Here is a 15,936-nt window from a genome sequence, read left to right on the forward strand (position 1 = left end):
TCAAAAGTTTCCAAGAACCAGATAATACAACTCTGTTTTGAGTTTAAAATCTAGTTGCCAACAACAAGTAGAGAGGAATCTTAAATATATGTTATTTTACTTATACAAGAGTGAAAGAAGGCAATCTGAAAAGATTACATACTGTATGATTCCAACTATTTGACATTCTGGAATGTTCTTTAAAAGGATAAACTGAAGTGTGATTTTCTTAAACCAGAGCTACACTAATTAAATAACAGAGCAGCACTGAAAATGAACTCTACTTAAGCTCTAGTCAAACATTTAAAAAAGAAACCCTAAATCAAAAGGGATGATATTCTATAAATAGATCATTATAATTAACCTCCAAAGTCAGCCTTTATAATTTTTCTAAATGTATTCTGTCTTTACCATGTTAAAAGAGGATATGAGATTTTTTTAATTGAAATTTCTGAAAAAAAAAGGACTAATATCTGCAGTTGGCATCTCTGTCTTTTGTTGTTTTTCAATTGTTTTTGTTTATTCTAAGAATACTCAAAAGCCATTTACTTAGTCTACAGTATTCCATGAAAGGTTACAAAAACAAAAACCTTTATTTACTAATATTCATTCTAGTTTTTACTTTACTTATTTTACAAAAGTGCTCTCAATATTCATGTTCAAGTGTTTTTGCAGAAACTAATCTTTAGCAAATGCCCACTAGTGAAAATTTTGTATCATATGGTAAGTGTGTGTATGATGTTACAAGACTGCTGTGCTGTTTCTAAGTAAGGGCATCATTTCACACTGCCTAAGCAATGTATAAAACCTCTATTTGCTTCATAACTTCAAAAATATTGGTACTAATAGTCTTTTTAATTTTAGCCATTTTAGTTGATGTGTACTAGTAATCTCACTGTGGTTTTAATTTGAACTTCTCTGAAAACTAGAGACATTGAACATAAAGTTTTTGTGAGAGTCCACATTTTTTGCTCACTTTAAAAAAAATGGGTAAATGGGGGGAAGGCAGAAAACTGTACTTGAACAACAATAAAATAAAAAAAAGGAAATTAAGCAAAAAAATGGGTAAATGCACTTTATTAAGTGAAATTTCTATTTCTAGTTTTCTGAGAGTATCACTAATGGGTGCTGAATTTTGGTGTATTTTTCATGATTTTCTTCTCTTTCTCTTCATACAGTGAATTATATGATACAGTGAATTTCAATATTTAACAGACTTACTTTAATGTTTTAATAAGCCAGCATTACTGGGATTAATCCCACTCAGTTATGATGCATTAACATTTTCTATATATTACTGGGTGTGATTTGTTAAGGATTTTTGCATCTATGGTCATGCAGAATGTTAGAATATAGTATTCTTTTCTTGCAATATCTTTATATTCTTTTGTCAGTATGATGCTGGTCTCACAAATGAGTCAACAAGACTCATTATTTCTTTTTTAAAGATTTAATAGGACATTTTTCCCAGAATGGTGATGTGAAGAATTCTGTGGACCCATTATCTAGTAAAACAACTATAACTGGCAAAAATTATAAAAATAAACAGTCATTTAAAATCTCTCAAATATTATAAGGGCATATAGCAAGTGAAGAAACATTCAAGAATAAAACTAAATCTTAGTAAGAGCAGCAAAAGTCTGGGACACTAGAGCCACTCTCCCCACCTTTGACCAGCACAGTGACAAAAGCTCTACTCTGGAGAAGTGATTCCAAGAAGATGGGGTTCCCTTTTTCCCCAGCTCCCATCCAAGGCCTACAGAACCTTCCTGAGACAAACAGACCACCAGCATTTCTCACCTTCTCCCCAACTCTGTCATAGAACTAAAACTCAGGTGTGTGTAAGAAGCTCCTTCTACCCAGCCCCCATCCATAAAATTGAGTTATAACTCAAGAGTGGAAAGCCAAGAATAATAATGGTCAACACTGACCTCACACCAAGCCAAAGACACAAATTAAGAAGACCAGAATCTACCTCTCTGGTCTATAACCCTGATTATAAAACAGAGTGTCACTCCAACAGATGGAGGCCACCGTTCCTGCTGCCAACTCAAGAATAGTGACTCAGATATTTTGCCCAGGGAGAGAGGCAGGCCATAAAAACAGAGAGCTCCAAAACTCTCCCCAAGGGATGTGAATTTATTTGGGAGAGCATATGAGATAGTTCAAGCATAGGCTACTCTTAAAAATAGTGGAGACCTAGGTAATTACAAGGAGGTTGGTAGCTGCATGAGAGCAAGGAGCTAACCATAGACAAATTAGCTTGGAAGAGAGATTCAGAAAAGAAACAGATAAGAATATGTTGCCTGGGGTCAGTATCAGCTTCGAAGACCTCAGAGACCAGCCTTAAAAGAAAAAGCCCCATTCAGAGAGACCTGAATTTAACTGGACCAGACTGTGAATCAATTTATAACCCAGACCCTGGCGAGTGTAGCTCAGTTGTTTGGCTGTCATCCTGCAAAGTAAAAGTTTGCCAGTTTGATTCTTGGTAAGATCACATGCCTGGGCTGTGGGTTCAGTCCCAGTCAGGGAGCATAGGAAAAGCAACTGATCAATGTTTCTCTCTCACGTTGATGTTTCTCTCCCTCTCTTTTTTCCTCCCTTCCCTCTTTCTAAAGATAAAGAAAATCTTTTTTAAAAAATTATACTCTAGGACATACATTGTGGAAAACAATGAAAGAAGTTCTTGACAATTACTGGAGCCCATAGCTGGGTGTTATATCAACAGAGGCACACAGCCTAATAGAAAGATCAGAGAAAGATACAAACGAAGTCCTGTTAAAACCATTGTCATCCCAGGGTGACTGTGAACATGCCCAAGGCTGTGACCTTTGAGGAGCAACATCAGGGGCTTCATATTGTGGGGGACAGATTTCACTAAAACAGTCCAGCCAACTCACTAAAAAATAAGCAAGCAATAATAACATAAAGCCCCCCTTCCCCAGGGAATTAATATCCAGAGTTCCTACAGTATATTAGATATATGGCATAAAATGTCCAGTTTTCCATGAACAAAATGATGAGACGTGCAGAGAAATATGAAAATCTCATGCACTCAAATGAAAAAAAGCAGGCAATAGAAACTGCCTGTGGGAGGGCCCAGATATTGAACTTAGCCAAGACTTCAAAGCAGGCAATAGAAATATGTTCAAAGAACTGAAGAAAAACATGCTTTAAGAAGTGAAGAAAGGTATGATGGGAATGTCTCATCAAATGGAGAATACCAATAAAAATATAGAACTCATAAAAAAACAAAACTAAGGCCCTGGATGGGTAGCTCGGGTGGTTAGAGTGTCATCCCAGCATGCCCTGCTTTCAGGTCCTGGTCAGGGCACATACAAGGAGGAAGCAATGAATGTGTGAATAGCTGGAGCAACAAACTGATGTTTCTGCTTCTCTCTTTCATGCCCTCTCTTTCTCTGAAATCAATAAACAATAATTTTAGGGAAAAAATTCTGGAGTTTAAAAAGTAGAATAATGTAAATGAGAAATTCAGTAGAGGAACTCAACAGTAGGTTTGAAGTGGCAGAAGAAGGAATCCACAAATTTTAAGAGAGAGCAATAGAGATTATGAAATATGAAAAAAGAAAAGAAAGAGTATCTTCATTATATGAAGTCTCAGAGAAATGTATGCATAACAACATACATGTAATGGGAGTACTGGAATAGAGGAGAAATAATACAGAACAGAAAAAATTCTTGGAAGAAATAGCTGAAACTTCCCAAATTTAATAAAAAATATTGATCTAAACAACCAATTAACTCAATTAACTCAAGTAGCAAAACAAAGAGATTCACAACCAGTCACATAAAATAGAACCATTGAAAGCCTAAGATAAAAAAGGAAATACTGAAAGTAGCAGGGGAAAAATGAATTGTTGTGTACTAGGGAACCTTAAGATTAACTACTGACTTACAGAGGTAGTAGAGGCCAATAGGAAGAAGGATGACATATCCAAGTTGCTAAAGAAAAAAAGTGTGCACAAAAATATCATATTCCAGCCAAACTATATTTCAAAAATGAAGAAGAAATACATTTTTAGATAAACAGAACTCAGAGAATTCATTGCTATGAGATCCACCTTATAAGAAGTACTGAAGGAAGTTATTCAAGCTGAAAGCAAGTGATCACAGACAGTGCTTTCAATGCAAATGAGAAAATAAAGAGCACCAGTAAAAGTAATGATCTGATTTTAAAAATGCATATTTTTATTAACTGACTTAAACAACCACTGTATAAAACAAAATGTACATAATTGCATTGTTGGGCCAATAGTATATAGAAATGCAAAATGTTCAACAATAAAAACATGAAAAAAGTGAACTGGAGCAAAGTGGTAGTTAAGTAAGACACCAGATGGTAACTCAAATTTACAGAAACATTAAAAAAACTAAAAGTTTTATTTTAGTTTATTTTAGTTTATTTTTTATTTCTTTTTTAATTTTAATTATTGTTCAAGTACAATTTTCTATCTTTTACTCTCATCCCAGCCTACCCACCCAGCCCTCCCCACCTCCCTCCCATTTCCACCTGCCCCTAGTTTTTGTCCATGTGTCTTTTATACTTGTTCCTGTAAACTCTTCCCTTTTTCCCCTGAAATTCCCCTGAAATTCCCTCCCCTCTCCCCTTTGAACACTATCAACCTGTTAATAAGAAGTAAACATAACAAAGTTGATTATTTATATTTGCTTTCCTCTCAGCTTCTTCAAAATACAAAACATTATATACAGTAATTATAAATATATTTTGTACCATTTATTCATACAATACATATAACAACAACGCACAAAAAGGAGAAAGGTGAAATAGAATTATACAGGAATAATATTTCTATATGTCTCTGGAATTAAGTTATAAATACTTGATAGAATTTGCCAGTGAAGCCACTGAGCCTGGTGTTTTCTTTGTGGAAAGATTTTTAATTAAAAATTAAGGTTTTTATTAGTATAAAGGTATTTGTATTTCCTATTTCTTCTCATCAGTTTTATAGTTTGTGTCTTTTAAGGACACAAGACAATAGACTGCCAAATATATTAATATAAGGTTGCTCAGAATATTTTATTACTAACATATGAATATCTGTAGATTCAACTGTGATTTTCTCTATCTGATCCATATTATTAATTTGTATTTTCTAGACCTGTCTAGAGATATATCAAGTTTATTATTAAAATTTTCAAAGATCCAACTTTGTTTTTCATTCTATTGTTTTTATTTATTTTTTATTTAATTGATTTTTACTTTTGTATTTCTTTTTTCAGCTTACATTGGATTCAATTTGCTTTGATTTTATTGGCATCTTAAGACAAAAAAATTAGTGCTGTGGTTTAACATTTTTATATCTTACAATGTGATCACCCCTCTAATTCCAGTAATCACCTATCACCATACAAGGTTATTACAATATTATTGACTATATTGTCCTTCACCTTTTTCACCCATCCCCCTACACCTTCCACTCTGGCAACCATCCCTTTGGTCTCTGTTTCTAAGTCTGTTTTTTGTTTGTTTGTTTGTTTTCTTTGTTCATTTGTTTTGTTCCTTTTAGGTTCCACATATAAGTAAAACACCATATGGTATTTGTCTGTCTCTGTTTGATTTATTTCACTTAACATTATACCCTCTAGGTCCATACATGTTGTCACAGTTGGTAAAATTTCATTCCTTTTAATTGCTGTGTAATATTTCACTGCACACATATACCACATATTCTTCATCCATTCATCTATCAATAGACACCTAGGTTGCTTCCATTTCTTAACTATAGTAAGTAATGCTGCAATGAACATAGGGGTGCATACACTTTTTTAAGTTAGTGGTTTTTTTCCTTTGAATAAATACCTAGAAGTGGAATTCCTGGGCTATATTATAGATCTATTCTTAGGATTTTTTTTTGAGAAATCTCCATACTGTTTTCCATAGTGGCTGCACCAATTTGCAGTCCCATCAACAGAGCACAATGGTTCCCTCTTCTCCACATCCTCACCCACTACATGCTATTTAGTTTTAAATTGTCTTCCCCTACCATTAGCCTGTAAGCTCCATGATGACAGAGTTTGCCTTGTTCTCTATTGAATGTCCCTGAATCTATCAAAATGCTTGAGCCAAAGTAACAGATGATATCTATGGAATACATAAACAAACGAGTGGATAACTTAAGTTCTGGACACTTATGCATACATGCACACATATACAAAATGGCAAGGATGTCTTTTGACAAGATACATAAGGGACATCTTCAAAGTGTGGTATGTTTGACTTAATTTTAATAAAATATATTAATGTACAAAATTCTGTATTTTGATCAGATACAGATAAGATAAATAACTGTCATCATCATCATCTGATAGATGTTTCCCAATGTGGAGTTTCATAATAGGTAAAATTTTCATATTATTTTTCTAGTTTGTAAACTAGAAGCAGTATTTTTAAAGCATTATTGACATACAATATAGTTGGCTTATTTGAGTATGTAGTTTGATGTATTTTGGTAATTGTATACAATTATGTAACCAGTAAATCAAGATACAAAACAGTTCCATTAAACCAAACTGTTTCAAAATTCTTGGGAAAACACCAATAAACATTGGTAATGTTAGGAATAAGAATTCTATGATAAAATCCAGAATAAATAAATCTAATCTACGATGAAAAAAAGAACTTAGAAATATTTAATATGCATGATTTACCAAATGGCATAGCATCTCAGTCAACCTCATATTTTCCCCCTGAAGTGATACTATGAACTTGCACTCCTGTTCAGACAGCAGAGGTTTTTGCAAGCACTGAATTACTCTGAGAGAAGAAAGACAAGGAATACTTATATATTTAATTTATATTTCCAGGGTTACATTTCAACTATTCTTCCATACTGCCCTTTAAACAAAACATAAAATGAAATGACTCTTGGTAATTGGCTGTCTGTTCTGTTGTATGTACACCAAATAACATCATTTTATATGAGAGCTGGAGACTGGGGTTCCAGCCCAAGAACATGAAAGGAAATCATCCTGCCATTTGTGCTTCTCCACCGCAACTGTGTGCGGCCAAAGCGGAGAAGGAGCAATGCTGTGCTGTCAGAGCCACTCGGAAGCCAGCTTCCCACTTCAGCCCTGCACCCCCTGACCCCTCCCACACATACAAGCCTGAGTAACTGCATGACTCCTCTGTGTACATGTTATCTCCAGGGTAGTGATCTCAAAGGGTTAATAGCTGAACAAATAGAAACCATTCATTCATTTCCTTTCTATCATCCTATGTTTCCTTTCCTCATGACAGATTACTAGGTTTAAGTATAATGACAGAATAAAGCCCTGGCTGACATAGCTCAGTGGATTGAGAGCAGGCTGCGAACCAAAATGTCGCAGGTTCGATTCCCAGTCAGGGTACATGCCTGGGTTGCAGGCCATGACCCCCAGCAACCGCACATTGATGTTTCTCTCTCTCTCTTTCTCCCTCCCTTCCCTCTCTAAAAATAAATAAATAAAATCTTAAAAAATGTATAATGACAGAATGACTAATAATGCATGACATATGAAAGTAGTATTTGCCTGTGAAAAACACTTCGATTACCTGAGATATGTACTGGAGAGGCTTCCAAATACCACTTGTAATTTCTAGGTTTTGATCCCTTGCAAGGGATGAAATTTCAAAGTGAAAAACTGCCATAATTGGAAAGCAATGCCACTATTAAGAATGAACAAATCAGGACCAATTCAGACAAATTACAGAATGCAGTCTGTAGCACCACTGTGAAAGGAGCAATTATACCTCAGATTGGTTTATGAGGGAAAGAGTCTTTTAACAAAAAGATATCCTAACTCTGTACTTTTGCTCCATTATGGCTGGGGGCGCACTAAGCAAATAGCCCCTGAGAAAGAAGACTGGATTGCTTACAGATTTAAAGTGTAGATGCTCATCCAAGAAAGAAGGGGAAAATTACAGCTACATCTCAGTTTTTCGCTCTGTGCTCATCATGACATTTAACTCCATTTGACTGTTTTAGTCTCCTGATTTCAGTGATAAGCATATGCAGAAAACTAACCAATTCCCACCTTCCTATATCTCCCTTGCCACTGGCCCTCAAGTGTATACATTAGGAGTTAAAGGAAGCACAAACCCAAAAGAGGTACAGTAGTCCCCCTCCTTATCGGCAGTTTCATATTCCAGAGTTTCATTAGCCATGGTCAACCATGGTCTGAAAGTATTAAAGGGAAAATTCCAGAAATAAACAATTCCCAACTTTTAAATTGCATGCCATTTCGAGTAGTGTGGTGGATTCTACTGCTGTCCTGCCCCAGCAGGCCAAGACATGAATCATCTCTCTGTCCAGCATATCCATGCTGCATATCCACAGTACAATAAGATATTCTGAGACAGGGAGAGAGGAGAGACCACATTCACATAACTCTTATTATAGTATATTGTTATACTTGTTCTATTTTATTATTAATCATTTTTATTAATCTCTTACTGGGCCTAATTTATAAATTAAACTTTATCATAGGTAAATACGTGTAGGAGAAAACATAGTAATTTAAGGTTTAGTACTACGCATGACTTCAAACATCCACTAGAGGTCTTAGAACATATTCCCCATGGATAAGGGGGACTACCATATCTACATTTCACTAAGCATGTCAGCCAAAAGATGTGGCAGCAACAGGCAAAATTAATATAAGTATGGTACTTTAATATGAGACAGAGATTGAAAAGGTAGTTCTCTCTTTGTGCCTTCATCATTAGAAAAACCTAAAATGTTAACTGACAGTAAAGATCTCCATAGACTTTCTCTAAAAATACCAAATCAGATCCCACAGCAGAAAATGTTCTATTTCTTCTCTTATCAGGTCATTTCATTACAACTGTGTAACTGGAATTTCAGAAGGCTAGCAACTAGTGCTCTTTTACTAAGTCAGGGCAGCATTTATAGTCTGAAAATAAATATACAGAAAATTTAGGAGGAAAGAATTTCCAAAAACAGGCTTGCATATTATTTGTCTTCAAAACTTATAACAAGATGAAGGAAAAAATGCAAGAAAGAAAAAATTGTATCAAAGTGAAAGAAATCATTTAAAAATCATAATTGAATAATAGAGAAAACAGACTGCCCAGAAAGATCTGCATACACATAATTCTTCTTAGGATCTTAATTCTAGATTGAAATATAGATAAAAAGACTTTTAATGGTAAAAAGTCACTGGACAGGATATGGTTGAAGCTGGTAGGGAGCCTGCCCACACGCCAGACTGAATAATGAGGGGTGTGGCTGATGGCTCAGTCCCTCCAGGACACATCTTTATGCAGACTCACATGGGAAACCAAGCATTGTTAGCATGAGTCTGTGGGTAACGTTACAGCCTTTCTCTGGCCACTCTTTTGGTACCCTCATGCAGAATAATTCATTTGGGCTTTACTAAAATAATAGATATAATTAACAGTTATTTTGTAGAATAAAGTACTGATGTCACAAGCCAATTTTCTGAAAGTGCCTCTAAAGCAGCAGCTGCATCATTTATGTTTATAAATCAGGTAATTGTACATCTAGCCACTTATGTGTACATGTAGTCTGATTTGCATATGTGAATCAATTATCTTATATCTAGTTGGCCAACTTCTTGCTTTCTTTACTCATTTTTCCCCTACCTCACAAGTTCAGATAGGTTCGATTTCTGAAATCCCATTGTAATAAACTACCATTTATTCTTTTTTCCTCAAGCCATTTAGGGATATTTCCAATACCTCCACCTGATAATAAGATATAACGACAAAGCTCAGAGAAGCTGCCAAGTCTCTATTGATTCATTACATCAGGGAGCTGCTTCATTTGTACAGGATGTTCAAAATCATTTAAATCAATCTTTCTTGCCCTCTGAAAAAACGTTTGACTATAATCAGGGGTCTCTAACTCTTACCTAATTTCACATGATAATAATAAATGACAGTATAATTGGAATAGGGATTTGATTGTCATAAAAGACAATGATTGATCTCCTTCAATAGTGTTAAAAGTAAAGATTTATATCTTGTGTCCTTGCCCATATAGCTTACATTATGCAGAATGCCTAAATCTCCTTTCTAATGTTAATCTGCCAATGATTCTGCATGGAAAAAAGTAAAGATGCAATTGTTGAAAATGTTTTGAAGGATATAAAGATATTAAATTTTATTCAAGACTACACTAAGGGTTTGCACAGCATTACATCTCAGATACACAAACACAAACATGAAATAAACCCTTAAAATCTCCATTAAGTCAAAAAGGTTTAAATTTATAATTTATATTTTATTACTTAGGTAATTAAGTTTATATGAGTAAAAGTTTTGTTTTGTTTTAATGTGTGAGTTAAGTAAAAAATATAAAGCTTTTTAGAACTTAATCAAGAAATAAAAATTAAATCTGAAATCATAAGTTGCCTATTTCTAAAGAACACATTAGTTATTTCTAAAATTTTAAACTTCTATAAAATAATGTAATACACAGTTTCATATTTTAGAAAGATTCTTGAAAGCATTATTTTATAATTTTGAAAGGCTCTATGGCTGAATTACAGGTGGCAGATTAAATATATAAATTTATTCCCCCTCACTCATTACTCTTCATTAAAATGCTAGTAAAGGAATAAAGAAGTATAAGTCACAAGAAAAAAGAGAACAGAAAGAGGGAGAGTGGTGAACAAGAGATTCAGTAAAGTTTTTCAATACGGAAATCAGGTGACCTATGGTAACTGATTTAGCAATGAATGCTAAGGAAGCCACAAACTAAAGTGCTAGGTGAACAAACTAATCCCGACAGGATAAGGCATAGTGAAAGTGGAGGTAGGATGGTGACAGAAGGGCAGAAAACAGAATTCCTTTGGAAGTCTCTAATCAAAAGCCTTGACACCCTCTCAACCCATATACAAACTATCCACAACCAGAAGCCCGCTTGAGCACTCCTTACACACATACTCAGCAAGAGTCTGGAGGTTTCATTCCCTGGAGAAAATGAACTAAAGGGACTCAAGATGTGATGATATCAGTAGAGTGGGTAATGCAAGTAAGGCACAAACCATTACAGGATGTGCAAAACAGAGAACCGAAGTTGGAAAGAGGAGGTCCAGGGATCTAGGAAATTGTGGATTCTACCCATGTGAGCAGCAGTGAGGTATCAGTTGTCAGATGCATGACAGACTTCCAGAATGGAACAGGAGATAGAGTCCAGAAATGCAAATAACAATTGCTAAAATTCAGAATATGGATTACTAAATGAAAGAGCAGAGATGTTCAGCGATACATTTCCAGGTATATCAATACATCAAAAGCACAGACCTACTCATGAAAAGGTAGCACCACTAAATTGCAAATACATGATTATTGCTTTATATTTTAGGCTTTTTGGCTTTACTTGTTTTTTATTATTCATGTGAATGTATTTATTTTGAAAAAGGGAAAAGTGATTAAGTCTATATGAAATTATATTAAGTGAAAAATAGGGTAATTTCATAATTGATATTGTCAATCTTTTTAAGCATACAAAAAAGGTGAAGGAAATAATAAGAATGGTTCTTATGGCTTCAAGTATTTTTCTATAATTACTATCCATTATTTCTAGAGTCACTTAAAAACCATAATAAAAATGTAATGTTGAGTAAGGTAATAATATAATTTATAAATGATCATTGTGCTACTGCCATACCAACAGAAAACGAACAGAACATTCTGAAAGAAATGGACAAAATGCTAATAAAATAATAATAAACACAATAGATCTATGATGTCACAGTGGTTAAATAAAGCTTTACTAGTCATAATAACAACTTTTAAGAACTCCTAAATCACTTGAAAAATGCTGTTCAGTGAAAATTAGTAAAGCACTGGCAGCTATCTTAGCTGGGCACTTTCTGGTGCTCCTGCATTAGAGAGAACTGTCCAAACTTACTCTCAGGACTCAAAAAGGCAGAATCTACAGTTTCCCTCTGGCAGTTTATTCAGTATTCAACACCATTTCTAGTAAGGTTCCCCCTTCCCATAAATGTAAATACCTGGTTCTGTAATTTATGTTATTAGTATTCAATGATAATAGAAAAAAATTACTGCAGCTCACCATTTTTGCCTAATGAAGCCTCACTTAAATTAATGTTCCCTTCCATCCTTGCACCTGCACAAAGCTTCCATTGTGTGTTAGTTGAATAAATATGAATGAATAAATAAATATTATAATGAAGCCCCTTTTAAGCTTATTCTTCTGCAAGGAAAATAACCCTCATTCCTTTAGTCTTTTATTATGGAAATGTTTCCCTTTAATTTTTAACAATCTTTGTGACTTTTCTTTAATTTCTAATGTGTCTTAAGATGACAAGGCCAGAACTGGGCACAACATTCTACTGAGGATGTGACCAGTCAGGAGCACACAACAACTGCCTTGTGGTATCGATGTAACATAAACGTTAAGTCATTCCAAGACCACAAATTTCTACCCATAAAACAACATTGAAACACTTACCTCCAGAACCAACCAAAGCTTATCTCCATTTATTTTATCCTTCTTGAAGTACATCCCATAGAATTTGACCACATTAGGGTGGTCAGAAAGGGCTTTCAAGATATTATACTCTGCTTCAATCTCTTCATCAATATCCTAGTTTCAAAAAGTCATAGGAAGAGAACTGTGAGAAAAATATGAATAATGTCAAAGAAACATATTATAAACTACCAAATAGGGAATTTAATTTTGTCAAAGCAAGGTCATTACAGTTTTTATTACGCTCAGTAGTATATATTAAAATTGCTCATTACATGGTTTAAAGGAAGAGACTGGGATTCTCTTGCTAATCAAATACATTTCCAATTATGTTAATTACATTGGATTAAAAAGGGATAAATAAAGGCTATTATATATGGAGAATTACTGCAGATGATTTTCTTTTCTTTGTAGTGCTAACTGCATTTCAATGGCAAAGCCATTGATTCGAAATAAAAACTTTTAGCTGGGTTATTTTGTTTCTTTGAAATACAAGATATTTACATGCTATCAAAACTAGTCATACCAACAATAATTTTCTACCTTTCCAAAAAGTAAAATACAGCTAAATTATATAAGATGGCATATAGCCTTTAATTAGCCAAAGGCCCATTCAGTGGAAGGAGAATTGTTTGCTGTCCTGCCAATAAAAATGCAAGACATGTACCCAGTTATGTTTCTAGAAAATTGCATATACATGAAACAACTCACAGAGGGATAAATAAGAAAAAGCTTTCTAATATTGTTTTTATGATAATATTTAATGTCTACATTGTTTTAAGGCAGATCATGGAATCACAGAGCTGGAAAGAATTTTAGAACAAAGCTCTAATTTGAGAGGAAGAAACTAAAGCTCAGAGGAGTTCAAGTCACAGAGCTGGTTAGTGCCAGATCCAGCACCAGATTCCAAATGCACTATCTACTACTGCCTTCTAATACTGCTCAGTTCAGCCTTTTCTTGAAAGAAAATTACTAGTTCAGAATCCATAATAAGAATCCCCTTTTAACAAAAAAGCCACTCTGTGAAATGCTTGGATGCATTTAAATTAATTTTATTTAGATTATAATCTCTTGGTTATAAATCTTTTTTATTTGACTTGTGACATGATGGATGGAGAGTAAATAATTCTTAGAAAACCAAATATGTACTATGACAAGAATAAAAGCAGCAAAAGAACAAAGTTCATACTAAAGCTACGCAATCAATATGTTTTATTAGAGCAACACAACACAGCATTATTAGGTCAGTAGTATACCAAACGTGAATATATTATGAAAGCCATTTGCTATTCTCCATTAAGAAGGAGGAAATGGGATGAGAGACACCGATTATGGAATCAGACATCAGGAACTGTTTGGAACACTTTCTCTGGCCACCTCAAACGCCAACCCCTAATTGCAAAGACTGGAGGAGAAGGGTGGTTTACTCTGGTACAACTTAACTTTGGTCTCTCCTCAGTTCAAATGTAAGAACTTTCCAATAGGGTTAAAACTGAGCATAGTGTTGCTCATTGTTTTTACTTATTATTACCCAGTTACTTTTAAAAAACCCACTCTCTTCTTTACTCAAAGTAATATGAAATGCTGTATTTAGTATAGGTTTAGTAGAAATAAAGAGAGGAGAGAGAGAGAGAGAGAGAGAGAGAGATCCTAAAATGGACAGAGGCCCAGAGACCTTTTGCAGTATTCTCCAATTTGTTAGTGGGAGAGCTGTAATGAGAACTAGGACTCTGATGTCCCCTCACCACAAATCACATCATTTTCAGCAAGCCATGCCCCCATCATGTGAGCAAGAGTGGTGCAATTGGACAAGTGGCTCTCAATAGAAGTTTGGGGATCGTGTGATCACTAAACCCACTCACTTCCCAAATGGCCAGCTCTTATTCCCAGAAAACAATCTTGTCAATCTCCTCATGGCCTTCAAGGCAAAGAAAAGGCTTAGTGGATTCCCTGATCACAACTGGTATTCCAAAAAAAGCAAAGGGGGATCTCATTGGAGCATTGCTTAAATAGACAGACCATGGGAATTCAGTTCTTCCCAAGGAATCTCAAACTGATTATAATTTAACACCATCTCTGCTTTGAAACCATTTAGGCAAACCTGAAAATTAATTTCCCTTCTCTGAATGAAATTTAATTTTAAAACAATATTTCTGACTTGGCTTAAGAAAAATTCTTCCTATAGCCTAAATAAATGCAAGAAAGAAAGGGGAGATGTGGCCCTGATGGTATTTTAGGACTACTTCTAGACCCACAAGTCCATTCTTATAATTTTTTGAAATCTAAAATAATGTTAAATCAATGGTTGAGCTGTTGTGAGCTGTATTTACTTATATTATATATTTATTCATTTATCAAATATTTATTGGGCTTACTTTATATGTTAAGCATATAAACAAGGAAAATCTAACAATCAGACTTATAACTGACATTGTGACAGATAAATCAAGAACCTATGCACCCCAGTGTTCATAGCAGCACAACTTACAATAGCCAAGTGTTGGAAGCAACCTAAATGCCCATCTGTAAATGAACAGGTCAACAACTATGGTACATTGAACACAATGGAATACTACACAGCAGAAAGAAAGAAGGAGCTCCTACCCTTTATGACAGCATGGATAGAACTGGAGAGCATTATGCTAAGTGAAATAAGACAGGTGATGAAAGACAAATACCATATGATCTCACCTATAAGTGGACCTAATCAACAAAACAAAGAAGCAAGAAAAATATAAACAGAGACATTGCAATAAAGAACAGACTGATGGTAACCAGAGGAGAGGGGGGAGAGGGATAATGAGGTAAATTAGGGAAGAGCCATCAAAGAACATGTATAAAGGACCCATGGACAAAACCAAAGGGGTAGGATCAAGGGTGGGAGGCAGGAATGGGTGGGTTGGGGGCAGTAGTGGGAAAATGGAGACAATTGTACTTTGAAAACAATAAAAATAGATAAATGAATTAAAAACAAAAAAGATAAAGTACTTACAGGCTTTTTCACTGTTTAATACAGATAAAAACAAAGTTAATTACATGATAAAAACAATGACTTACATGAATCGGATCCAGAATTTTGACTGCTGCTTTTTGGCCATTTTTCTTATTTAACACTTTAAAAACTTTCCCATAAGTTCCTTTGCCGATTGTTTCAGTGATTTCCCATGTATCAGAAGGATCAGGAAAATTATCAAAGATGATTGTTTTTCCAATTAATGGAAGCATCTCAAAAGTTTAAATCACTGGAGAGAAAAAGTACAGAGTTTCATCTCCAATGGACTGGGATATTAAATGGCATACATAAACTCATGGGAAATTATCTAATATTTTCACTGATATGATGGAAAATATACATCAGTAACCAAATGTACTCAAAGTTATAGAAGATTTTAATTTGCATTCTTTTTGCAAACAGATTAATATGAGTTTAATATTGCTTTGAAGCAGGGCTTTA

General features: G+C 34.5%; 1 protein-coding gene across 1 annotated transcript in view; it reads right to left on the minus strand.

The window, feature by feature from the left end:
* The window catches only part of MYO3A (myosin IIIA), a 203,556-nt gene extending 187,849 nt beyond the window's left edge, over nucleotides 1-15,707 (minus strand). The window contains exons 1-2 of the mRNA XM_045858071.1: nucleotides 15,540-15,707; nucleotides 12,465-12,599 (exon numbers count right to left, since the gene is read on the minus strand). Coding sequence (XP_045714027.1) covers nucleotides 12,465-12,599; nucleotides 15,540-15,707 — 303 coding nt within the window. The remainder of the gene's footprint in view (nucleotides 1-12,464; nucleotides 12,600-15,539) is intronic.
* Between the last annotated feature and the right edge of the window lie 229 nt (nucleotides 15,708-15,936).

Source organism: Phyllostomus hastatus, unplaced genomic scaffold, assembly GCF_019186645.2.
Source record: "Phyllostomus hastatus isolate PE091 unplaced genomic scaffold, TTU_PhHast_1.1 phas_scaffold_1674, whole genome shotgun sequence".
NCBI classification, from domain to species: domain Eukaryota; kingdom Metazoa; phylum Chordata; class Mammalia; order Chiroptera; family Phyllostomidae; genus Phyllostomus; species Phyllostomus hastatus.